The sequence below is a fragment of the Mesocricetus auratus genome, unplaced genomic scaffold (assembly GCF_017639785.1).
Source record: "Mesocricetus auratus isolate SY011 unplaced genomic scaffold, BCM_Maur_2.0 Super-Scaffold_100021, whole genome shotgun sequence".
Lineage (NCBI taxonomy): Eukaryota > Metazoa > Chordata > Mammalia > Rodentia > Cricetidae > Mesocricetus > Mesocricetus auratus.
In genome coordinates this window covers 29,169,976-29,196,948 of record NW_024429202.1, presented here as the reverse complement: position 1 = coordinate 29,196,948, position 26,973 = coordinate 29,169,976, and the positions used below count along the sequence as shown (strand labels likewise).

Below are 26,973 nucleotides of genomic sequence, written 5' to 3'. Positions count from 1 at the left end.
GAGCCTTGGGCAGCAGATCAGTACCCATCCCGAGTATACACACGGACTTTGGACTCCCATAGAACAATGTGAGGTGCACTCTCACCCTGAACTCTTGGGGAAGGGTCTAGGCTCTGCCCTATATGAAATGACAGACTATGGACACCCCCATGGACGGCCTCACCCTCCCTGGGGAAGTGAGGGGATAATGGGGGGGGGGTTGGGGGGAGGGGAGAGGGACCTGGAACTGACTTGTGAAGCAACCTTGTTTCTTATCTAAATTTAAACTGAAAAATAAAAAACAAAACAAACAAACAAAAAACAAAGCCAGCCTGGTCTACAGAGTGAGTTCCAGGACAGCCAGGGCTACACAAAGAAACACTGTCTTGAAAAACCAAAAAAAAAAAAAGTTGGGAGTATGGTTCATGGGTGGCGCATATACAATTATACAATTTAATATTTTTTTAACTAGCCACTTAAGTTATTTTTGAAGGATCAGTTGTGAGCTATAATTCATAAATAGGTGCATAAAATGGCATAAAATGTCGTAGGGAGTTGTACAGCAAGTCAGCATGTCTGTACCGGCCAGCTTAAATGTTAAGAGCAGAAACTAGCCAGCACTGGTAGAAGTGCCCCTCAAGTTCTCTTGGAACCAGTGGTCTCAGAAGTCGGCAGTAATTTCATGGCAGTTCCCTTTTCCTACAGTTTTAACTATTTGAACCTTAAGCTGTAAGTACTGTAGTTTCACTTGTGGTTTCAGGTTCATGTTATTTGTTTTGTTTTTTTTCTCAGAATTATGTTTCTAAGGCTTTCTGTGTGAATAAAAATCTTGTTTTAATTGCAACTTCCACAATGTATGGATGTGCTTAATTTGAGTATCCTCTGTGATTATAGATATTTTACTTTTAGTTTTCAGCTACTAATTATGAATAATGCTTTCTCTTAGTAAATATGCTTCTCATAGAGTAAGGTACAGTTACTAGGTCATAGGTTATGTGTGTCCAGCGGGAGTTGTTTTTTCACGTTTTATTTTGTACATTTGTATGTGTGTGGGTGTCTATGAAATTCACAGGACAGCTAATGCTCTTTCTGCCATGTGGTTTCAGGCTGTCTGTCTTGATTGACAGTTGATGCCTTTACCTGCCAACCCATCTTGTGTCTTTGGTTTTAGTAACAGTGCCAATAGTTTTCTAAAGTTGTGGTTGCAGTCTACAATCCCATCATCAGGAATTCCTTGATTTACATTAAGTGAGTACATTTGTTTATTTTCATTCTCATGAATGCTTTGTCTTTCTTGTTACATTTCTGTGTTTTTCTATTGTTTAGTAGGAACTCCTTATAGATTTTTAGATACAAACTCTTTATTGGGCCCCTGATCCGTCGATTTCATTATCTAAACCTTTAGTGGTTATATGTATTAGAACTATCTACTCCTACTTGATGGTTGTTCTTTTGACTTATGTAATAGTGTCTTCAAAAAAACAGAAATTCTCTATTCATGAAGTTTAGTCTGCCAGTTTTGGTTACATTTAGTAAGTTTTGTGTCTTGCTGAAGAACTGGATTATGAATTTGGGAAGATAGCTCAGTTAGTAAAGTACGCCGTAGCAAGCAATAGAGCCTATTTTAGGTTCCCAGCACCCACATAAGAACTGGGCATGGCACCATGAACTTGTAATCCTAGCGCTAGAGGGTAGAGAAGAAGGATCCCTGGGGCTCATTGGCCAGCCAGCCTAGTCTAATCAGTGAGCGTCCCAGTAAGAGACTTTGTCTCATAAAACAAGGTGAATGACTTACTAGAGATAACACCCAAGGTTAACTCTTGGCCTCAGCATGCATGTGTGAGCTTGCACATGTATGTGCCTTGGTTGTCATAAAGTCCCTTGCCTTCCATGTGCACTTTTAAAGTTTGTGTACACTCTTAGGATTTTATTGTGATTACATTGGATTTGGAGATCAGTTTGGAGAGAATTAAAAATTGTGGTAGGAAACTAAATATGTTGTGCAGAACAGTAATAGTATCCTGACAAATGCAGTGTGGCAGAGTGCTCTGCTACTGCTAAGGGATCACAGGAGTCTCACATCTTCTTCCTTAGCTCTCCTTGAGTCCTACAGTGAATCATTCTCAGGGCAGTCAGTTACCATGATATGGTAAATCCTGTGCATAGAGAGGCCATCTGTAGACCTCCTGTCAGCAATCCCAGCTGAGCTAACAGCTCGCAGCCAGCATCAGCCATGTGAATGAACTTCTTGGACTAACACACATCTGCACCTTCCTATGAATGTGACTTGAATTTACAATTGACTGCAAGCACAGAGAAGACCTGAGTGAGAACCAGTGACTGACTCCATCAACCCCCAAATGGGGCAGATAATAATAAATGGCTTTAAGCACTAAACTCTAGAGAGGCTTATTTTGCAGCAGTAGGTCACCAGAACATTGGTGTGATCTGAAGCTAGGCTGTTTGCACTCATTTTTCTTCCATTGTTTCAGAAACTCCCTTTTGTGTATCTGTATAATGAGACCCCAATCAAAGCACTGCATACCAGAGCTTGGTGGAGAGCTTCATTCTTGGTAAACATACCCATGTGGCTGGAAAGTCAGGTGTCAGTGATGACAGGTCTGTTCAGGACACTTATCCTTGTAGAATGGAACTGAAACTGTTAAAGTGGAGAGGTGTTCTGAGTTCCATGAGCTGTCCCCGTGAATAGTCAACCGGAAGATCATGGACGACCTTGTATTTATAGCTGGTTTGTCAGAGGTACACCATCTTAGATTCTCATCTGACTCTGGCTACTTAGAATCAGGGTTGTATTTGAGTCCACGAGGAGTAGTATTTTCCATTGTTTCTCATGTAAAGATATGATACATCATGCTATCTATGAAGGATTTTCAAAAACAGGGATTTAGTGGTTTTGGAAAAGAGGTACTGTGATACTGCTTCTATTTACCTTCTAAGCAAGAGGTTGGCAGTCTTTCTGTAAGGATCAGACATTAACTGTCTGAGGGTTCAGGTGCTAGCTGTCTCCATTATAATGATTCAGCTTTTGTTACTGTGTACAAAAGAACCCATCTCCAGTACCTGGAAAGCAGATTTAAAACCAGTGGCAAAGTGCTTGACCTGTGGGTCGTAGATGAAGGAGTGGGGTCGACTTGTACACAGACTTAGAATACTTACCTTTTATTTTAATAAGCCCTGAGCCTTGAATTACAAGAGACATTTGTGAAAGTTTACAGAAAAGTAATACTTGCTGGGTATTGCCAAGTCCTAGGCATGCTCTATGTTGTTGTCATTCTGGGGGAGCCTTGAATTACAAGAGACATTTGTGAAAGTTTACAGAAAAGTAATACTTGCTGGGTATTGCCAAGTCCTAGGCATGCTCTATGTTGTTGTCATTCTGGGGGTTAGTTTTAGGGTCTGTATGTGCTAGAGAGCACTTTGTCACTGAGCTAAAGCCCTGATCTCTAAATCCTTTTTATTTTGTTTTACTTAATTATTTTAGGTATGTGCACACTGTCTTAATGTATGCCTGCATGCCAGAAGAGGGCATCAGATCCCAGTATAGATATTGTGAGCCACTATGTGGTTGCTGGGAACTGAACTCAGGACCTCTGGAAGAGCAGCCAGTGTTCCTGACTGTTGAGCCATCTCTCTAGTCCTCTGAATTCTTTTTTTTTTTTTTTTTTTTTTTTTTTGGTATTTCGAGACAGGGTTTCTCTGTATTGTTTTGGAGGCTGTCCTGGAACTCGCTCTGTAGACCAGGCTGGCCTCAAACTCACAGAGACCTGCCTCTGTCTCCCGAGTGCCGGGATTAAAGGCGTGTGCCACCACTGCCTGGCCAGCCTTCTGAATTCTTAAGTACATGTTAATTTTATGATAATTTTTAGGTGAGCAAATAAGTGACTAGTAAGTGATATCTAGGATTTAAAACCACACGGTTCCCTTGAAAGCCTACGTTCTTAGCCCACTGTCCTGTATGGCCGAACCAGGGAGAATTACTCTGTATCTCACTACCCAAATGTAATACAGATTAATGCTTGGGTTAATTTCCTATTGGTGCTTGTTCTCTGCAAGCATAGTTTGTTTCCTCACACTATATAGGTACTTTTCTAACCTAGCAACTAATTTTGTATCACAAATAGCCATTTTTCATTAAGCCAGAGACCACTGGAAATATCCACAATTGGTATGACAGTCATACACTTTGGTTATAATGCAAGCAGATGTTACTACAAATAAGAATAAAGAGAGCTGGAAGCTGGCTCTGTCAGTAAAGTGCTTGCTCCATCTTGAGGGCCTGAATTAGGATTCCAAAAGAAACTCAGGCATTGTGCGTGTTGGTAACCTGAGCCCTGGGGGTAGGTAGAAAATTATATTAGAATCCTTGGAGCTCTTTGGTCAGCTAGTCTAGCTAAATCCTTGACCTCCAGATTCATTGAGAAGAGACCCTTGTCTGTAGAAATAAGGTGCAGAACAATAGAGAAAAATTGACCTGTGCCATGCACACAGTTACACACCCAAATACAAATGAAAATTTTAATTAGTAACATATCATAAAGTTTAGGTTGTAGCATGGTTTTCAGGCTTGGTAACATTTACATTTTCAGCTAAGTAGTTGATTGTTTGGGAAGTTGAGGGGAGACTGCCCTGTGCATCTTAGAGTGGTTATTAAACCTCTGGTCTTCTCCCACTTGATGGAATTGCACATTATTTCTGACAATTAAAATGCTTCATCTTGGGCTGGAGAAATGGCATAGTGGTTAAGAGCACTGGCTGCTCTTCCAGAGGGCCTGGGTTCAATTCCCAACACCTATATGGCAGCTCACAACTATAACCCCCGTTGCAGTGAATCCAACACCCTCACACAGACATACATCCAGGCAAAACAGCAATGCATGTAAGATAAAAGTAAATACATTTTAAAGAATGTTTCTTCTTAAGGACTGGGAAAGTAGTTTAGTGGTGGTGATTGCCCAGCACGTTCAGGACCCTGAACTAATGGAGTCCATCTCTGCACTAACAACGTGAAAGCCCCTAGATCTTATTCTTAGCTCACGGATCCATCCCTATGACCTACCTAGCTATGGAAATAAGGTTATTGTATGTGTTGCTTTTATGATGAGAACTTGACAGTACTAAGAGCATGTTACATAAGTATGTGTGCAGAGGCCAAGTGTGTTTGATTGAAATAGTCTGGGTCCCAACCCCTCCCGCATGAATCCTATTTAGAGATGGGTAGCCAGCCATCTGAGAGGTTGTGTTGAAATTGGTCGGGAATTAGCAGCCCAGTGGTGAGCACTGCATGCATGCAGTATGATTTGCAGGTGGGAAGGAGTCTCTAATGGGCTCTTCTGGATAGGCAGGGTAGAAGAATAATTTGGATTAACTCTGAGATTAACATGTCGGGTTTCTCTGGTTCAGGGAACTTCCTGTTGAAACACTAGTCATTTATGATATATGACCATACATGATTCAGATGTTTTCTTGAGCCCAGGAGACTCTGTTAAACTCTGTCTTGGGGTGTGATAGGTCAAAGGTCCCTTCCCTTGGCTGGTAAAATCTGATTATCCTCGTAACCTTTTACTCTTTAGTAAAGCAATCATCTTTTTCAGATGGTCATGGATCATTTTTTTTCCTAGAACTTTTCCTCCACAAATGTGTATGTGCATCATTTGTGTGCCTAGTGCCACAGAGGTCACAGAGGACATCGGAACTCCTGGAACTGGAATTGAGGATGGTTGTGAACCATCATGTGGGTTCTGGGACTTGAACCTAAGTCCTCAGAAAAAACAACAGGGGTGTAACCAGCCTTTCTCCTTACTGCCAGCTCCCAAATAACAGCACAGAGGCTTATTATTAATTATGAAAGCTTGGACTTCGCTTAGATTTGTCCCATTATCTCTTGTGACTTAAATTAAGCCATTTATTTTTAATCTACATTAATACTGCCCATGCTGCTTCCTCTGTGTTTCTTCCCAGAGTTCTTCCTCTGCCCTGAAGTCCCACCTGTCTGTCCCCTGACCAGCTGCTGGCCTTCAGCTTTTTAATACACCAGTCACAACAATACGTTTTCCCCCAGAATACAAATATCCCACAACACAGAGCCTCTTAATCTCTGAGCTATTTCTCTAGCCTCTACTTTTCTGGAGTGAATTAAGATACACCTTAGCCGGGTGGTGGTGGCCTTTAATCCTAGCACTCAGGAGGCAGAGGCAAGTGGATCTCTGTGAGTTCAAGGCCAGGCTGAACCGACAGACTCCAAAATAATACAGAGAAACCCTGTCTCGTAAAACCAAAAAAAAAAAAAAAAAAAAAAAAAAAAGATACACCTTAAAGACAAGTTCAAGTTTTTATTTCTCAAATTACCTCAGATTAAAATGTCATTTTCTCCTTTCAACACAAGGCACGATGTTTACCTGTTGTGAGATTTTAATTATTGTAAGTAAATTATTGTTTTCCTGTTGTGTCTTTGGTTTATACTTCAGTAAGAAGCATTTAGTTTGTTTTTCTAATTTTATTTCTTATTGAATATCAGCTAATTTTTCATATGATTTCTTGGTTTGTAATTCCTTACCATGAGCAGTTTTGCTTTTTTGTTTCTTACCTTTTGCTTGATTGTCTTTGTGATGTTTTATTCCTCAAAGTACATAGGGCAATAGATTTCCTGAGTTTTGTTTCTGTTTACTCATGCTCAAATTCTTTGATCATCCCTTATTAATGTATGAACAGCATACATTTTGTACGTGTTTAAATTACACAAAGTGAAAGGTTGACATGCTATTTTACACCTAGGAAATGTAAACCTTGCCCAACAATTTACTGTACTCTTATTCTCTGTCTCTTGGCAAACTTTGTTCAGCTTTCTGTCACTGGATTCCAACACTCACCATAATAATTTCGATATTTGCTTATTGTATATATCAATAATTTGTCTTTTTATTGCTGAAAAATACTCAGTTGCCTGTTAGCAGAACTTTGAGTTGTTCTAGTATTGTTATCACAAGCTGTTGGGAACATTCATATAAAAGTCCTTGTATAGCTAAGTGCTTTTGTTTCTCTTAGACAGATAGATATCTAGGAGTTGAAGTGACTTGGTCAGATAGAAGGCACACATCTGTTATGTGAGAAGTTGTCATGTCTTTCTATAGTGTTCACTCTTCTCATTCCTATCAGCGCTGCATGTGCATTCCAGTCACCTATGTTCTTGCTAACCCGTGGCATTTCAATGTAAGTGTAGTATCTCCTTGTGGCTTTGACTTATGCCATATAATGGCTTCTGTGAAATACTCTATTATTTCTCAATATTTGTTCCTTGTATAGTTAGGGTAAAAGCCCTCTCCATAAAATACCTGCAAATATCTTCTCTTAATTTGTTGTTTCCTTTTTGTTTTCATTACAGCGTCTTTTGGGGAATGTATGTTTTGACATCTACTCTCTTTGTTTGGTTGGGTTTTTTTGGTTTTGATTTTGGTTTTTCGAGACAGGGTTTCTCTGTATAGCTTTGAAGCCTGTTCTGGAACTCGCTCTGTAGACCAGACTGGCTTTGAACTCACATAGATCTGTGTGTCTCTGCCTCCCGAGTGCTGGGATTAAAGGCATGGGTCACCAATGCCTGGCTGTGTGTGTGTGTGTGTGTGTGTGTGTGTGTGTGTGTGTGTGTGTGTGTGTGTGTGTAGTGGGTTTTGTTGTTGAAGTTTTTGTCTATTCCAGAATTGCAAAGATAGTTTGTTGTGTTTTGTTGCTGAAACTTTAGAATTCATTTTTTCCGTAGAGCTGTGATTTTTTTTAATGTTTTTTTTTTCTGAGATTCCTGAAGAGGTTCAGATCCAAAAGAGAATGTGTGGAGTCGGTGAGGGTGGGTGGATGAGTAACAGGGGAGATGGACACCATCTAAGGGGCTCCCAGCAGAGTTAATTGAAAAAAGAAGACTCTAGTTGCACATAGAATTAAATGGGAGAAAAGGGGGCATGTGAGCTGGGGTGTGGCTTGAGATCAGGGGTGGAGGAATCTAGCCTTGACCTTGACAATAGGCACCAGTACTATGTTAATCAAAGGACCCTAAGCCCCCAGGGAATAGAGACCCTTACCTAATTGCCTGACCTTGGAAGAAGGACTTCTGGGGATCAGACACTATACCAGTTTCTTAGTCTTACTGTATCTTACTATTTGGGTCTGTTCCCCTCACAACACTCCCAAAAAGGAAAGTCCTGATGTCTCACTCTTTTCTTATTATAGCGTGCCTTTCTGATTTCTCTGTATTTATTAGCTCAAGTCTTGCCCTTAATGGCCTCAGGTTCTGGATCTGAATTTTATCCTTGGGATCAGGTGTGTACCTGCCCCCCCCCCCCTTTGAGCCACCAAGCAGCTCCCAAATCATGACACAGAGACTTTTTATTAGTTTTGAATGCTCAGACTAGCTTAGGTTCATTTCTGGCTAGCTCTTTGAAATTAAATTGTTTCTCTTTGTCTATCTTTTGCCTCAGGGCTTATTACCTTTCTTACTTTCACTGCTTCTCCTGTTTGCTGCCTGGTGACTAACCTGACTGGTCTCTGGTGCTTTTCTCGTTCTTTCCCTCTTCTTATCTCATTCTCTCTTGAGCCTAGATTTCTCCTCTTGCCTATCCTTTCTCTACCTAGGTGCCTTAGGCAGGCAAGGCAAAATAGATATAACAAATGTTTACATAACTAAACACACACACCTTTACACAGCTAAAGTAATATTCCACAGCATAAACAAATGTAACACATCTTTGCCTAGTTAAAATAATATTCCACAACACAGGTATATCTAGTAAATCTCTAACTTTCCCATTCTTGGTATAATTAAGAGGGCACAATGGGAATCCTGGTTCCAAAGTGTCGGGATTCTTTTCTGAAGAACTGTTTTGTTTAGAGAGGCTACCATAGTACATACTTTCATTCTTTACTAAAGTGTGTTATGCAGGTGTACTCATACAGAATGTGTCTTTGTGAGTGGCTTATGTCACTTAGAGCATCATAGTTAGTTCTCAGGGTCTGTATGTTGTACTGTGCATCTTTCCCCTTCCTTCATAGAGCTGACTAGATGCAGTGTATGTTCAAATCTCCTTTGGTTGACCCATTCAGAGCACTTTCGTCGTTCTACCTTTTTGTTCTCAAAATGACTGCCTTGAACATGGGTTCATACACGGTCTGCTGAGTTTCATTTTCAGGATTGGTGGTTTATGGGATTTTTGTTTGTTTATTTTTTAGTATTGGTTTGGGAGTTTGGGGTATATATCCATAAGTGAGATTGTTGTACTGTGTAATAATTCTGTGTTTAGCTTTTTGGAGAATCAATATGTTAATTTTCATAGTAGCTTTGCTATTTTATATATCCCCAGTACCAGTTTTCCACATTCTCTCTCTCTCTCTCTCTCTCTCTCTCTCTCTCTCTCTCTCTCTCTCTCTCTCTCTCTCTCTCTCTCTCTCTCTCTCTCTCTGGGGGGGTAGTGGGTGGGAGTGGTGGTTTTGGTGTTTTTGTTTTTTGAGGTAGAAGTCTCGCTCTGTAGCCCAGGATGGCCTTGAACCTATGATAATCTTCCTTCAGTCTGGAAGTATAGATTGGAACTACGAGGCCTGCATTGTATATGTGCTCTCCTGCCCCCCCTTAAAAAAACAGAAAGAAATTACCATTTAACATGTAGGAAGTAGTGTTATGTATTCACTTTGCGTTTCTATAACGAATTACTGTTGTTGAGTATCTTTCCCTGTGTCTGCTGCCAGTGTGTGTGGCTCCTTTGGGGAGATGTCTTATCCGCTTCTTTGCCCCATCCTACATTTTTTTGTTTTGATGGGCATTGATCCCAGGGTCTTGTGTATGCTAGGCATACATTCTACCAACTGATCTATATCCAGAGCATAAACGTTAGATGTCCTTTATATGTTCTACATAATAATCTCTCAACAGTTACATGACTTAGAAATGTTTTCTTCCATTCTTGAGAGGGAGTGTGTGACTATAATAATTAAAACCAAAGAAAATTTTCTTTAAATATAGGAAGTTGAAGATTTTTCATATACGACTCAGATAGACCCAACAAATATTAACATTTTTCACTGTTTCTCTTATCTATACACACATATTCATACAAACTGTGTTATTAAAAAATATTAAAGAAAGTTACAACTCCTTTATACGTTACTTAGCACATTCAAAACTAAAAACATTTAATCACATCTGCCTTATCTTCCCCATACACATTTACCAGAATACCGTTTGAAAACAGTATTACTAATGGAGGAAGTATTGGCAGTTTTGCTTCCTAATTATTATAGTTCAGCACCTTGCCTTAGGGTGCATTCATCAGTGGTGCTCCTTGAAGTATTGGCATTTTTTTTCTTCATCATTGAGGTCATTATGTCCTTCATCATGAACTATAGTAACTGCTCCCAACTTCTTTCTTTCTTTCTGGGCCTCTAATTCATCCTACACACTCAACAGTATCTTAATACTAAGTCAGACCATGTCTATTGGTCTCTCACTGCATCCTATGCCTTGAATTGCCATGGCTTCTTAACAGGGTGGACATCTCTGACTCACCCCTTGCCTTGCAGCCTCGTTTTCTGATGCTTTACTCCTTCAAGTGCAGCCAAATAAACCTGCAGTCTGTTTTTAGAGGTCCCATGTTCTTTCCTCTTTTACTACATGTATGGCTTCCCTGTTCCTATCAGAGTTTACTGTAAACATCAGCTCTTCAGATGCACTTTCCTCATGTACATCACTTGTTTAGTCCCTTCCACAGCACCTTCCCAATACTTCTTTAGTCATTTCTCATAGTTTAGATATGTATTTATTACTTATGGTTTGCCCTTAGATTCTTCTGTGTCTTCAACTCCATAGTGGCAGCAGCCATTAGATACCAGCACCTCACTGGCAGTTGGGAGGAAGTGAACACTCTAGGTCTCATGACCTTACACGAGTGACTGTGAAGGAGACTTCCCTACGTGATTTGTACTGTTTGCCTAACATAAGGCTGTCAATAACATTAGTTTGTGGTATTCCATATATGCTTAAAATTGAACCAAATTAGTCTCATTTTAATTACATAGTGTGACCTATTATTTTGTGAGATTTGGGGGAAAAGGTTTAACCTGAAAATCAATTGGAATGGGATGAAAGTAAAAGATACAAAAAAATTTTTTTTGATATTTCTTCCATCTATAATATAAAACATTGGTTTTAGCATTTTCACCTTATTTTCTTCCTTTTACAGACTGAGACAACACTTGGCCTCAGTTCATATCAACAGAAAAGGTAAGTAGGACTTACATATGGCAACATGAAAACATGTTTCCTTTCCTCTATGGTTCCTGCACACTTCTCCCGCTCACTTTCCTGGGTCATTCTTTAGTAAACAGACAATACTATACTATAAAAATATTATGTTGTGTTGTGAGAGCCAAAGTTACATTTTCAGTTTTAATTACTGTGCCTGAGAGATCCATTAAGCAAAAATATCTCTGATCTGCAAGCCCCTTGCTCAAGGACAGATGGTTCCTGAAATGCTGGAGGCTATTGTTTAATGGGTGTTAACCAACCACATGTTTTCACTCCCCTAAACAAGTCTGTTTGACCCATCTGAACTGGATGTGCTTGATCACATGGGGGCAGGAGGTTCACAGGCAGGAAATACGTCAGGATATGCGTTTGCCCCCAACTGGACCTGATGGGAAATGCAATGAATTATGGATTTTCCTCCTTAAGCTGCAGCAAACTCTGATTCAGGGCCATTTCCTAGGAACCTGGCTATGAACCAGGCCAGACCCCATCCACCTGGCCAGTATTTAATTAAAGCTTGCTTCAAATTTGGCATTAAAATGTGGTGATGGTCTTATTCTCAGTAGGTAGGATTAGCAGTGTTTTTCTTTTCTGTTGTTTTGTTTGGGGCAGGATTTTACTATGTATTCCTAGCTTGCCTGGAACTGTTTGTTGACCAGGTTGGGCTCAGACTTGCAGAGATCTTGCCTCTGCCTCCCAAGTGCTGCATAAGGTGCGACCATGGCTTTAAAATTTCTAAATATTTTGTTTGGAAAACCCAGTTTAAATCTGAATTCTCACATGGCAGTTATATAGCATGCTATTCTGGAATGGTTTCCTTTGACTGTAACAAAGACCTGGAATAATCAACTGACAAAAAGAAAAGGTACTTTTTGACTCACAGTTTTGGAAATTTAAATCCCAGTACAGCATGGCAAAACCCAACTGCTCACCTCAAGACAGTCAAGAAATGGAGAAAGGGCTGAGGTCTCACAAGCTCCATGAAGGACATGCTCCCAATGACCTAACGACCTCCCATCAAGTCTAACCTATTACAGTGTCTGTCTGGGGACCAAGCCCCCAAACATGGGAACTTTTAGGAACATGTAGGGTTCAAGCTGTAGTTCAGCACTTGTCATATATAAAGCAAAAGTACCCTTGTCTTGTAAGAGTATCAGGTTTGTAAGACCTTAGTTAACTTTTCATGAGTTCTATGAACTCTAGAATTGACGCATCTATAACCAACATAGTAGAAAGGAAGGCACATCTTGATTCTGGGAGATTGAAAATTAGCCATGGGCCAGGCGGTAGTGGCGCACGCCTTTAATCCCAGCACTCGTGAGGCAGAGGCAGGCGGATCTCTGTGAGTTTGAGGCCAGCCTGGTCTACAGAGTGATTTCCAGGACAGCCAGGGCTATACAGAGAAACCCTATGTGGAAAAACAAAACCAAAAAAATGCTTTGTTTTAAAGTTATGCTTAATACTTTAGCTTTTACCAATTTTATTAATTCTTTAAGAATTTCGATGTATTTTGAACCTACTCACCTCCTCTCTACCCTCCCATTCCTTGCCACCCAACTTTGAGATGATTATTTCTTTCCTCTCTCCACTGAACCCAGTTTGTGTTGCTCAATTGGTCTTGGAAATGGCTCCTACCCTGGTGCATAGTAGACTGAATAGGGACCCCCCCCCCTCTCTCTCTCCCTCTCTCCCTCTCTCCCTCTCTCTCTCTCCCTCCCTCCCTCCCTCCCTCCCTCCCTCCCTCCCTCCCTCCCTCCCTCTCTCCCTCCCTCCCTCCCTCCCTCCCTCCTTCCCCTAGCAAATGTCAATAGCTTGTCGGGCAGTGGTAGCACACACCTTTAATCCCAGCACTTGGGTGGATCTCTGTGAGTTTGAGACCAGCCTGCTCTACAAGAGCTAGTACCAGGACAGCCTCCAAAGCTATATAGAAACCCTGTCTCAAAAGACAAAACAACAGGCCCCCTCTCGGATCCCCTGGCTTGGGGACCACAGCCAGGTCGACTCGCCCCCGGTCAGACAACCAAGCGACCAGGAGCCTGCAGAGAGAGCTGGTCCACTCCTGCCCGCACTCAGGGCAGAGGGCAGAAAGCAAAAAGCAAAGGCCAGATAGTATTGGATTTGCTTGCACCACCGAAAGTGAACCCTGGTTGCCTACTCACCAGGAGAGGAAGAGGCTCTTTCTACACCCACTGGAAGAAATGATGGGAAACAGGCAATATAAAAACACACTCAGCTATCGACAAGCAAATATGACACCACCAGAGTCTAGAGATTCTACACCAGCAAGACAACACCCCAATGCAGATGAAGCAGAAGGGAATAACCTTAAAAACACCTTCATGAAAATGATAGAGGCCCTCAAAGAGGATATGAGAAAATCCCTTAAAGAAATGGAAGAAAAAAAAACACCCAAAATCCAACAAATGCAAGAAATGGAGGAAAACCCAAAGAAAAAATTATAAGAGACAATTCAAACAATGCAAGGGTTGAAAGCTGACATGGAGACAGTAAAAAAACCACAGTTGGAAGGAATGGTGGAAATAGAAAAACTGGGGAAACGGTCAGGTACTACAGATGCAAGCATAACCAACAGAATGCAAGAGATGGAAGAGAGAATCTCAGGTGTTGAAAACACACTAGGAGAAATAGATTCATAGACCAAAGAAAATCTTATGTCCATCAAATCCTTAACACAAAATATCCAGGAAATGTGGGACACCGTGAAAAGACCAAACCTAAGAATAATAGGTATAGAAGAAGGTGAAGAAACCCTACTCAAGGAGGCAGAAAACATATTCAACAGAATCATAGAAGAAAACTTTCCCAACCTAATGAAAGATGTGCTAATTAAGGTACAAGAAGCTTACAGAACACCAAATAGAGTGAACCACAAAAAAAAAAGGCCCCTAGCCACATAATAATCAAGACCCCAAGCATACAGAATAAAGAAAGAATACTTAGAGCAGTTAAGGGAAAAGGTCAAATAACATATAAAGGCAAACCTATCAGAATTACACTTGGCTTCTCCATGGAAACTCTGAAAGACAGAAGGTCCTGGATAGATATTCTATCAAAACTAAGAGACCACGGATGCCAGCCCAGACTACTATACCCAGCAAAGCTTTCAATCAATATAGATGGAAAAAACAAGATATTCCATGACAAAACCAGATTTAAACAACATATACACTAATCCAGCCCTACAGAAAGTTCTAGAAGGAAAACTCCAATCCAAGGATGTTAACTACAACCAGACAAACACAGGTAATATATAATCCCACTTTACCAACAGCCAAAAGAGGAAAGGGGTGGAAATCCACATATGATTCCACCACCATTAACCATTCCAAAACAAACAAGAATGAGCAATCAAAGGTCATTAATATCCCTCAGTATTAATGGCCTTAACTCACCCATAAAAAGGCACAGGCTAACAGAATGGATTCAAAGACAGAATCCATCCTGCTGCTGCATACAAGAAACACACCTCAGCTTCAAAGACAGAGTTAAGGGTTGGGAAAAGATTTTCCAATCAAATTGACCCAAGAAACAAGCAGGGGTAGTAATCCTAATATCTAAAAAACTAGACTTTAAATTGAAATCAATCAAAAGAGATGAAGAAAGTCATTTCATATTCATCACAGGAGAAATCCACCAAGATGAACATCTATGCCCCAAACACAAAGGCATCCACATTTGTAAAAGAGACATTACTAAAATTCAAGCCATACATAAAACCTCACACACTTACAGTGGGAGACTTCAACACCCCACTCTCACCACTAGACAGGACTACCAGATAGAAACTTAACAAAGAAACAAAGGAACTAGTAGAAGTTATGACCCAATTGGGCTTAACAGACATCTATAGAACATTCCATCCAAACACAAAAGAATATACCTTCTTCTCAGCGCCACATACTTGGCAACATATAAAACCTCAACAGGTACAAAAAAAATTGGAATAACTCCATGTATCTTATCAGACCACCATGCTTTAAAGTTAGAATTCAACAACACAAATTGCAGAAACCCTGCAAACTCATGGAAATTGAATAATGTGCAATTGCACCACTCCTGGGTCACAGAAGAAATAAAAAAAGAGTCTAAGAGAGGAAACAATTAGAAGAGGTAAGTAGTTTGATAAGTAGTTGATAAGTGCTATGGATTTTTAAATCCATAGCAAAACTAAAATGTGTTTGATATGTATCTACTATACAGGGGAAGTCATGTTCATTTATCTTAAGTTTCTGCTCATCTGTCTCCAGTAAAAATCATGGGAAACTACTAAAGCAATGACTGTAATATTCTACTTACCCCTCCCCCATCTTTTTCTGTAATGATCCTTTGTGAATCAAATAGCAGTTGCCAAATGTTTGAGATTATGCTTTAAAATTCAGGCTTCTGATCTTTGTACTACATGTAATGAGTCAGATTCTGAAGATGGCCCTTGTAATTTGCCTTTCCAAGGAATGCTAGGTGTTTAGGTTCAGTTGGTTCACAGTTTTGTTTTTAAAGAAATACTGTGTACGGATATGATGGCCCTCCTCTTACCAGCTGTAATCTCAGCATACAGGAGATTGAGGCAGAAGAGCAGTGAATTCAGGGTCAGCCTGACTACAGAATAAGACCCTGTCATAAACCCTTCCCTATACTGGGTCTCAGAGTGTCTTTTGTTTAGTGAGTAATTGATCCTAGGTAGACATCTGTAGACTTCCTAACTTAACACCTCCTTCAACACCAAGAAAGTTCTGTAGGTTTCATTTGGAAGTCACCTGCAGTTAACTTTCACCCAGCAGTTAACCAAATAGTAGAGTTCATTTCCCCAGGATTCCATCCCTAGCTTGACATCAGAAAAAGTCTTCATCTCTGTATCTCCAAGTAATCTGGAGGGAGGGGTGTGTGTGTGTGTGTGTGTGTGTGTGTGTGTGTGTGTCTGTCTGTCTGTCTGTCTGTCTGTCTGTCTGTCTGTCTGTCTGTCTGTCAGAAGATAGCATCAAATGTTGCTCCTCAGGCACCGTCCACCTTTTATTTGTGTGACAGGGTCATTCATTGCCCTGCTATTAGCCAAGCAGCCTAGGCTGATGGAACAGCAAGCCCCAGGGATCTGTCCTCTCTCCATCTCTCCTGGGGTTGCGGTTACAAGTGCACTCACCATGCCTTACTTTTCATATGGGTTCTGGAGATCAAACTGAAGTCCTCATGTTTGCAAGGCAAGCATTTTACTAAGACAATTCCCCAGCCCTGAAAATAATTTTCATAAACCTTTAGAAAACAATTTTATTCATAATTCAGGACAAATAATTGCTAAAGAAAGCGTAAAAGCCATGATAACATCCCAGATTGGCTTGCATTGAAATTAACCAAGGGATATGTATCATTTTTCATATTCCCTATCTCAATTTATTTTTCAGCGTCACTTCCAAACATTTGTACTCTGTTAATAAGAGTATTAAATGGTGTCCTGCCATAGGGAAATAAACATGTTAGAATCATTTCATCAGCTCTAGATACACGACAGCTGTGGCACTTCATTTTTAGTTTTTAAAAGCAAGGGAGTATTTGTGCCTGTTTCTGTTGACCCATTTAAAATTATTCCTTAGATGTGGCTCTGACTGTTGTCTTTAAATACACATCTATGAAGGACTCAACTTTCACATTGTTTCCTCTTTACTCATGTAGTAAACATTCCGTGAATCTCACTAGCAGTTGCTGGTGCTGCTTCTGCAGAGTTTACAATAGACTTCAGCACAGCGTATAAAAAAACATACTCCTAAGGATGTCACAGGAAAGGAAGTAGAAGTGTTGCTTAAGAGACTCTAGACAAGGTACTAGGATTAATTCACCCAAAGCCACTGCAATAGGACCAAAACTTGGCAGCAAGTTTCTTTATATAAGCAGTCACCACATGTATTCAGCTACTACTTACTTTTAACTCCATCTAGATAAGGCACCTTATCAACACTCTGGAACATTTTCTCACACAGTCCTTCACAAATCACAAGTGTCATAAGTCATCCTCGATCGGCCTGTCTTACAGTCCCAAGTCAATATAACTGTTGTCTAAGTTCCAAACAGGCTCAGGAAGCAGCTGCTGCCTTGTCTGCGGGGCTGCTATAGCGCCAACCTGCTTCCTTCCACAGTGCCAAATCATAAGACTTCTTTATTTAAAACACTTTGTATTAGCTAACTTTTTTCACTGTTGCACAAAATGTCTGAAAAGTTTACAGTTGAGAAGGTACAGTCCTGTCATAGCAGGGAAACCATGGTAGGACTAACAGGCACCTGGTCACATTGCGTCAGTAGTCAGAGTGGAGAGTGAACAGGAAGTGGAGCCGGTTACAAAGCCTCAAGCGGCCCATTTCCTCCAGCATAGCTCTACTTCCTGAAAGTTCCACAACTGTGCCACTAACTGGGGATCAGGTGTTCAAACACATGAGCCTACAGGGGACATATCACATTCAAACCACCATAGCTGTCCAGGGTTTTCTTACTCTTAGAATAATATCCACATTTCTAATTTGACCTCCCACCATTTCCCTCTCTTCTCCTTCTCCTCACTCTGGTCGTTTATGCCTCTTGTTCTCCAGCTTGCCAAATGCATTCCTACCTTCTACTCTAGGTCCCCACCATCCAAGCTTTGGTGCATGTGTCTTTCCTCAGTCTCTCTGTTTTCACCAACTGTGCTGGATTTGTGTTCCTGTCACCTTTATGTTGAATGAATGGAATCGATCCTTTTTAGTCATACTACCACTTTAGAAGTATTCATTTGCATTCTTGGCCCCATGAGAGGGAAAACTGTATCTTTAGTCTCTTTTGTAACTCTAGCATTGAGCACAAATGTATGTATGTATGTGTATGTATGTATGTATGTATGTATGTATGTATGTATGTATGTGTGTATGTATGTATGTAAATTACTGACTCAGAATTTTCCTTAACTTGATGAGGTTTTAGACTAGCTTGAGTTAAACACTTAGAACACATGAACAAGGACAGGCCAAGTTCAGTTCCCAGCACCCACATGGAGTCTCACCACCAGGAATGCATGTGGTGCACAGACATACATGCAGGCAAAACACTCATAAAATCTTAAAAAGTTATTTTAAAAAACACATGATTTGAACATCTCTTATTTTAAAGGTGGCAAAGAATGGTGTTAATCTGTTATGTCTAAGAAGGACAGAAAGTAAGGTCTGAGTGTCTGCAGCTGTCTCTGGCTGCTGTCTTACAGAGAACTGTGCCTTCTCATCTGAGTATCTGTAGTTTTGTCTCTTAGCACAATATGGTCTTGAGATTCACTGCTTTCTTTCTTTTACGTTTTTGCCATTTGTGTTCAACATTCATATGCATAAAAAAAGGGATAATCAAACAGCACAAAGGGACACTCCAAATTGGCAGAGCGCAGACCTTCGAGTTGATTACTCAGCTCAGTAGCCCCCATTCCATTTTTATGTACTACTGTATTTCTGTATCTTCTGGATGAAATGACATCGTTTGGAAACTTGTACTCTTGTGAATTATGCACAGGATGGAAATACAGTAGTCGCTGATTGAGTGTGTCTTATTTCTTCAAACAAAAATATTAAAATCCATTTTGAAAGTTATTTTAGTAGCTGACTGCATTCTTTGTTTTGTTTTGTTTTTTAAGACATGGTTTCTCTATGTAGCTTTGGAGCCTGGCACTCACTCTGTAGACCAGGCTGGCCTTGAACTCATGGAGATCTTCCTGCTTCTGCCTCCTAAGTGCTGGTATTAAAGGTGTCTGCCACCACTGCCTGGCTGATGACTGAATTTCTAACTTCATGGTACATAAATATATGACTTTAGATATGTAAGCACCATATTTTCCCAAAGATCCTTGGTATCTAACATCAACTCAGAAATGGTACTTATATATTTAGACCAGAGCATCAAAGATCAGTGTGTTCCAAAGTCTTGATTCGGTGTTCGAATTCTTTGAAAGTTCTAGATCCAAATTCATTTTTGTTTAGTCTTTGCCACTCAGTTGGAATGTGATTGTAATTTTTATTACTGTATTGTATCAAGTTTGTAATTATACTAACAACTTATTTATCATTTTGTATCAAAAATCTAAGGAAACATGTTAAAGTATAATTTTACCAATTATATCAATCAAGTAAGTTCCATTATTCTGTCTACTGAGAAACTTTTATTTCCATATACCTTTCTGTAAAAAAAAAAAAGTATTCCATTTTTTCCTTTTCTTTCTTTCATGGTTTGTTTTGCTTCATTTTGTTTTGTTTGAAATAGGATTTTGCTAGATAACTAAGGCTGTATTTGAAGTCATAATCATTCTATCTCAAAATTCTAAATCTGAAATTACAGGCACTTACAATTATAGGCACCACTACATCCGGCTCAATTGTTACAGCTCATTCACTGCTTTTTTCTAGTGTAAAATAATGGTCTGCCCGTTCCCAGTAGAACATTATATTCCACTAATTTTTCTGTGTGTGTGCGTGTTTGTGTGTGCAGGTTACACTTGTACATTGAGGCCAGAGGACAACCTTAGCTCTCATTGGTCTGACACTCATCAAGTAGACTAGACTGTCTGCTAGAGAGCCTTGGGGATCTGCTGGCATCACTACCTCTGTGATTGCAACCATACTGAGATATTTTACATGGGTTTTACATCCATCTCATAGCCTCATGCTTGCAAGGAAGGCACTTTACCAACTGAGCTATCACCCATCCCAGATTCCAGTTCTCTTAAAATGCTTTCTTGTGATGGAAGTTAAGCATCTGACTATGATTTGCAAAGTGAAAGAGCTGCTTCTTACACTTTTTCTTTTTCTTTCCAGCATTTCTCTGTACCGGGGTAATTGCAGGCCCATACGATTCGAACCACCAATGCTGGATTTCCATGAACAGTAAGTAATTTGGAGTTATAAGACTACTTTATTTGCATTTCTCTTGTCCATTGCTTGTTGCTTGTGTTAGCTGTGTGAGAAGGTTACACGTTCAAGTCTTAAGAAAGCAAATGATGTTAAAGCCTTTGAAACTAGGAAGCAGTTCTGTTAGGAATCTGATACAACATAAACTTTGAAAGTGAAAAATGCTCACACACTCCAGTCTCTGGTTCAGAGGGTCTTAGCATGAACCTCTAAGCCTTTTCTGACAAGCACTTCATTTCTGGTGTTTACACTTTTTTGCTGACATTTTGAATGATAAGAATGCTTTTAAAGTACATGTGTCAGTACATCAACAAATACTATGATCTCCAACCCCAAATGGAAGATTAAAGCAAGTGCCCCAAGTATGTCTGAGCCCAGAACTGACTTGTTTTCTTAAACCACACGCTGGGTCACCTCCTTCATTAAGGACTCTTGTTTCACACAGCTCAGATACTCGAGGAGAAAAACGTGTGCCCCCAGTTTCAGGTGGCTGGGAGAGGGCCTCTTGCATTGTTACCTGTTATAGAAGAATTTTCTGAGAAGGGCAAGCTGTACATGTAGCACTGTGGATCAGAGTCTACAGTAGGAGAGCATGTAGTCTAGTGTCATGAACTTGAGGCAGCTGATGGGAATAGTAAAATCATTGTCAACTGGAAAAGAAGCAGATGGACTTTTTTATTGAGACTGATGCTGGTCATAGAGAAACTGAAAACTCATGGGCTAAGAGAAACTTTGTAAGCTTTCTGAAGAGCCGTGGGAAGACAGATGAACTTCAGCAAAGGGTGAACAAGACAAGTGACACCATTAGGAAGATCAGGAAAGAAAATGATCCCTACCAGCCATCTCTGGTGCTGCTCCAAAAGCAGAGAAGTGTTCACCACTACATGCTGAAATCTTATTGAGAATATGATGGCATGTGTGGTGATATATTGTTTATGATCTAATAAAGCTTGCCTGGATATCAGAATGCAAAGCTAGCCACCGCCATAGAGGCCATAGAGGCTCATGCCTTTAATCTCAGCACTAGAGAGAATATAAGGAGCTCAGTGCAGTCTCAGAGCAGTCTGGGTTTTGGTGGAGAGCACTGCAGTCAGTGAGTCTGAAGAGCAGTGCCGTCTGGAGATGCAGTCTGAGGACAGGATCGCCCATTTGATCTGAGCTCTGGTAGAGGTGAGAACAACTCATAGTGGCTGGCTGCTTTGCTTTTCTGATCTTCAGCTTGAACCACAATATCTGTCTCTGGGTTTTTATTATCCATACTGCAGGTATGGGAAAATAGACTCTTTGTAAAAGATGTAGCTGTTGGGGGGGAGGGGACAGAATCCTCACGAGCAGGATATTCTTATAGCTGCCCTGCCCTGTGTACCAGGTGAGTGTATAGCAAGGAGGCATCATCTGTGAACCACAGAGAAACCACCAGAACCAGAATGTGCTGGTGTTCTATGTTCAGATTTCCTGGCACTGAAACTCAGAGAGACATTCCCGGTGGTTACAATCCACCAAGTGAGTGTATGGCATTTTGTTACATTTTCTTAAATTAACTAAGACATTGTTTTACCATTATTTTAAACATTTCTGTGTGTAATCCAAGAACATTAAAGAAATGTGTTTTATTACACAAAGATAGAACTGGGGTTACATAAGGTATTTTGTGGACAGATGGGGAAACATACATAGTGGAGTTTGTTTGGAGAGTTAGAACCTGCTGGGGATCTTAAATGTGTGTGCTGAAGTGTATGTTTAGCAATGCCTGTGTGGGCATGTGGTAGGCTTGGCTCATATGGTTGTGGGAACTGGGTAAGCATTCATTGAAGAAATGGTGAGTAGCTGGAACTGTGAGGAACACTGCTGATCTTTTCCAGGCAGGCAGCAGGAAATCCTGAGCTAGAGAGAGCAATTGAAAGTCCAGTTGGTAGAGAAAAAGGCCTAAACTGTCCGTGTGATTAGCACACCCACCTAGGATGAACTCCCTTTGGACCTAAGTCAGTTGATCTGCAGAATGGCTCCCAGAAGCACCTGCATTGGTGTTTCAGTAGCTTGAGGAAGGCATGAATACTACAGAATAGTTGCTGGCTGTCTTGCTGTCTCCAGCTCACAGGAGAGATTCTCGGAGTGTCTGTAGTCTTCAGCTCTCAAATGAGAGATACACTGGAAAGGAGTTCCGGGGACTGTAATTTAGTCCAGCCTGGGTATTAGCACCCAGCCACTAGGGGTATAGACATCAAGATCCCTGAATTTAGCACTCTTGTATCTGAAAATGGATGGTCTCATGGTTGAAAAACTGTGTTTGGCAGTTTTAGAGACCAGGCTCTTTGAGACTCAAACATAGCTTCATGACAAGAAACTGAGGGTATGTTTTCACTACAGAAACTTACTACTAAGTGACTTCAGGAAGTAACCAGTTGCTAAAGGAAATCAAATGTGTGAGTTCACATCCTCTTTCAGAGTTACATGTTTTCCCCCACTTTTAGAAACATAAATCTTGTTAGTTAATGGAAATTCTTCCTGCATTAATCTATTTTCTTTCTGCCTCCAGACATTCCTGCTTTTCTTAATTGGGTACTAAGTGAGAAGTTTGAAATCAGAACACACTGTAGAATATCTCCCAGAACTTGGTCCTGTTGTCTGTAGACAGCTCCCCCAGCCCTCCCTCCCTTACTCTTCTGGTTTTATTAATATATGTCCAGTTTTTTTGTTTTTTCCAGTTGTTAAACCTTTGGAAAGTGACTGTGTCCTTGCCTCAGGAGCAAAGTCTATTCAAATTAGTTATAACATTCCCATTTTTTTTTGAGGGGCCTGTAATTGTCTCCCAAGCCCTGGGCTGGTCCTTGGGATCTCCCAGAGCCCACAGCCTATGCTATGAGCTGAAAGGGATTTGTGAGGAAGCAAAGCCTGAGTTGTTGTTACTTCACAGTTGTATGTTGTTGTGCTCATCTGAAGCACTTGGCTTGAGAAGCGCTTGTGTAGGCTACTCTGAAAAGCTGTACATCTTGCAAAACAGGCAGTTATAGGTGTAGCTGGCTACTTACATCGAGTCCTCTGAGTTCCCTTTTTAATTCTAACTTCTTGGGGACTAAAGGATAAAATTAATTAATCTCTATGGCCCCCCAGGACACTGGGAAAAACCCCTGTACATAGGGTGTTCTGAATCAATCCTTCTTGTAACATTCCGATTGTTGTTTGGGGTCAGTTCACAGGTAGACGTGACCCAGTGTAGCTAGGAGTGTGAGGACAGGTCTAAGGGAGTTCTGGGGAAGGAATTTCCCCCACTGTTAGACACAGGAAAGAAGCCCCCCTCTTTCATGCTAGATTCCATATTGGCACCACTCCACCCTGTCATTAGTGGGGAGTGCTAGTCAGAGGGTAAAGCCAGGGCACTTTGTCTAACAGCAGGAAAATGGCAAGGACCCATGCCCCTGGCAGCTCACTTGCGCCAACACTGCTCTGTTGGCCTTCAGTTAGCAGCACTAGTTTTGTCTTCTTGGAACATATGGCGCTTGTCCTCCTGCGCCTTCCTTTTCTGCCTGCAGGCTTTTGAGCACACAGCCTACACATTTATCGTATCTGAAACTGCTTGTAGCTCCCTTCCCTTCCCTTTCGTGCTGCAGGCACCAGCCTAGCCTGTGATTCCCTCTCTGGTGTCCCCACCTCCTCACTCACTGAGGCTTCTGGGTTGCACTCACATCCCTCCCATCATTACTAGAAGGGTTCTACCATAGCTGTGTGTGCTCTCGTAGAAGCCTCACTGCTTAGCTACCTGCTCTTGGCTCAGGCTATTGCTACCTGTGTAGCATTTTCTGATTCTTGATCCATGGTGTTATAACGTTAAATTTGATCATGAGGCCAGGGAGATGGCTCAGTGGGCAAAGGCACTTATTACCAAGCCTGATATTCTTGGAATTGGAATAGGCCCCTAAAAGTTGCCCCCCCACACACATAAGTGTAATTTTTTTTTTTTTTTTTTTGGTTTTTCAGGGTTTCTCTATGGTTTTGGAGGCTGTCCTGGAACTAGCTCTTATAGACCAGGCTGGTCTCGAACTCACAGAGATCCTCCTGCCTCTGCCTCCCGAGTGCTGGGATTAAAGGTGTGCGCCACCACCGCCTGGCGTATTTAAAATTTTTAAATTTGATCCTATTACCCCCCCCCCATGTCCTGGTGCTTTATATGCCTTACACCGTGTGTGTAGAAAGCTATGGACAATTTCCTGAAGTCAGTGTGGTCTTTCTAACTCTGGTCATGTTATACATGCCTTGAAACTCTTCCCCCTTTTGTGTTTTTAAGCATTTTTACTTTTAAGTGTGTGTGTGTCTGTCTATATGCACATGAGTGCAGGTGCCACGGAATTCAGAGACCTCAGATCCCTGGAGCTGGAGTTAACAGGTGGTTGTGAGCTGTCTGGCATTGGTTGCTAGAAACCAAACTCCAGTCCTCTGAAAGAAATAAATGTTCTTAACCATTGAGCCATCTCTCCAGCCATCCTAAAAACAGTTTCTCACAATCTATCAAAAGGTAGAACAAATGATAATTAGGTGCTAAACAGGGTTAGCAGTATTTAGGTCAGAGGACAACTTGTGAGGATTTGATTCTCTCCTTCCACAATGTGAGTGTGAGAGTTCTCTCTAGCTGCCATTTCCATGTATAAGGACACTACAAAACCAGCTTATCATTATTGATAGAAAAAGAAAATTAGTAGTAAGTACAGAATGCCTGTGTTTCAGTCGGTGCCATAATTGTTTGAGAAAACGCTAGTTGAAACTCCTTAAGGGAAAACTGAGACTGATTCAGTTGCCACCACAGACAGGCAGGTCCATATTAACTAATGGCTGCCAGGACTCCCGTGTCTCTCAGCTTTGCTCACTCTCTCATTCTCTCATTACCAAGACCTTTTCCCTGCAAGGATGAGATAAGTCCTGATGGCTGCTACCATCCTGTCTTCTGTAGCCTTCTTCCACTGGGAGACATTGGCTTCTGTTTCTCTCACCTAAACTATCTCAGGATAGAGTAGTGGTCACCCCAGCTAGATTCATTGTCCAGTCCCTGAAGCAGCCGTACAAGAGGCGTGTATCAATGTACATAATGCTAGGAGCCATTCTTAAGTTTGTCAGGGTTTCATCAAGAGAGGGAAGTCATACATTGGGCAGCTGTTCCTATTGAAGACCACCATAGATGCCTTGACTTCTTAGATCCCTGATGACCTGTTTAGTAGAGTTCAGCTCCACTGTGTAAAACAAGCCTTCACAGCTGCCATATACGGGAGAAACTGCCTTCTCTGTTTCCATGGTATCTTCCTGGACACACAGAAGTGGAATGGATTACCACCAAAAATTGGTTTGAATATCAAGACTGATGTTTTCACACGCATACATACCCCAAGAGGGTATGAAAAGTTCATCATGCAGATACTTGTTTGATTTAGGATGCGGTTTTTGGCTTTTTGGCTAAATGGAAAAAATAATTTATTTTTATATATTAAAAAGCAACATCATACAACTTTTTAGCCTTTAAAAGAGTTCTTTAAAATGGATATGGGCAACTAAGAAGGTGGTATTTAAATCATAAGAATTAGTTTTACTCAAAAAAAACCCCTCAAGAATACTGTTTAGTCTCAAAAAAAAATGGAAGCACTTGCATAAAAAGTGATAGTAATCAATTGTATTTAATCATAATGTAACCAAACTAGCATTTCACAATGAAATGGGAATGAGCTAAACATGCTAGTGAACAATTGATACATAATTACATGATTTTTTTTATTTTTTTTTACCTGTCCCAACAATTATGTATATAATGACTACTTTCATGACATTCAACTACGTGCTCAGACAGGAATGTACACCAACCTGTTAAAGTGGTCACAGGAAATATATCACAAGGAACGTTCACTTCTGTAAGCTGAAACTTTTCATGAGTGAGCACTGCATTTGGTATTTTTTTTCCACACAACATTCACCAAATTGTGGTTTATGTTGTAATCTTTTATGTATGGTTCTCTCTTAACCTAGTACAAGTTTTAAGCGTCATTGATTTGGAAATGTAATTGGTACTCTATGCTGGATAGTTTTATGTCAACTTAATCCAAGCTAACGTCATCTGAGAGAAGGGAACCTCAATAAAGAAAAGGCCTCCATGAGATCAGGCTACTGTAGGCAAGCCTATAAGGCATTCTCCTAATTAATAATTGATGGAGGAGGTCCAGTTCACTGTGGGTGGTGTCACTCCTAGGCTGGTGGTCCTGGCTTCTGTAAGAAAGCAGGCTGAACAAGCCATGAGGAACAAGCCTTACAGTAAGCAGCACCTCTCCATGGCCTCTGCATCAGCTCCTGCCTCCAGGTTCCTGCCCTGCTTGAGTTCCCGTCCTGACTTATTTTGATGAACTGTGATGGGGAAGTGTGAGCTGAATAATCTTTCCCTCCGCAGGTTGCTTTGGTCATAGTGTTTCATCACAGCAAAAGAAACCCAAAGTAAGACACATACTCAGAGTAACATATCCTCCCTTTGTCTTTTTCTGTATTCTGTGTATTGCTTTTTAGTCCCTTTGGGATTTGGGTTTGAAGCTGGAATTTTGCATACACTAAGCACATTCTCTACCACTGAATCATACCCTTGAACCAGCACTTCCTTAAATGTGCGTAGAACATTTAGATTGATTCACACTTAAGCAAAATTATCCAGCACAAAGTCTGTTTTGCAGTGTGCTGAATATCTGATGGAATCTGTTCCACTCCTCTATCCAGAAACACTGGCCACACAGCCCCCAGCATTCTGTGTTCAGCATT

At 40.8% G+C, this 26,973-nt stretch overlaps 1 protein-coding gene across 1 annotated transcript in view; it reads left to right on the top strand.

The window, feature by feature from the left end:
- The window catches only part of Tmem131 (transmembrane protein 131), a 145,808-nt gene that overhangs the window by 46,168 nt on the left and 72,667 nt on the right, over positions 1–26,973 (top strand). The window contains exons 3-4 of the mRNA XM_040729655.1: positions 11,214–11,254; positions 20,104–20,172. Of these exons, the coding sequence (XP_040585589.1) occupies positions 11,214–11,254; positions 20,104–20,172 (110 nt within the window). The remainder of the gene's footprint in view (positions 1–11,213; positions 11,255–20,103; positions 20,173–26,973) is intronic.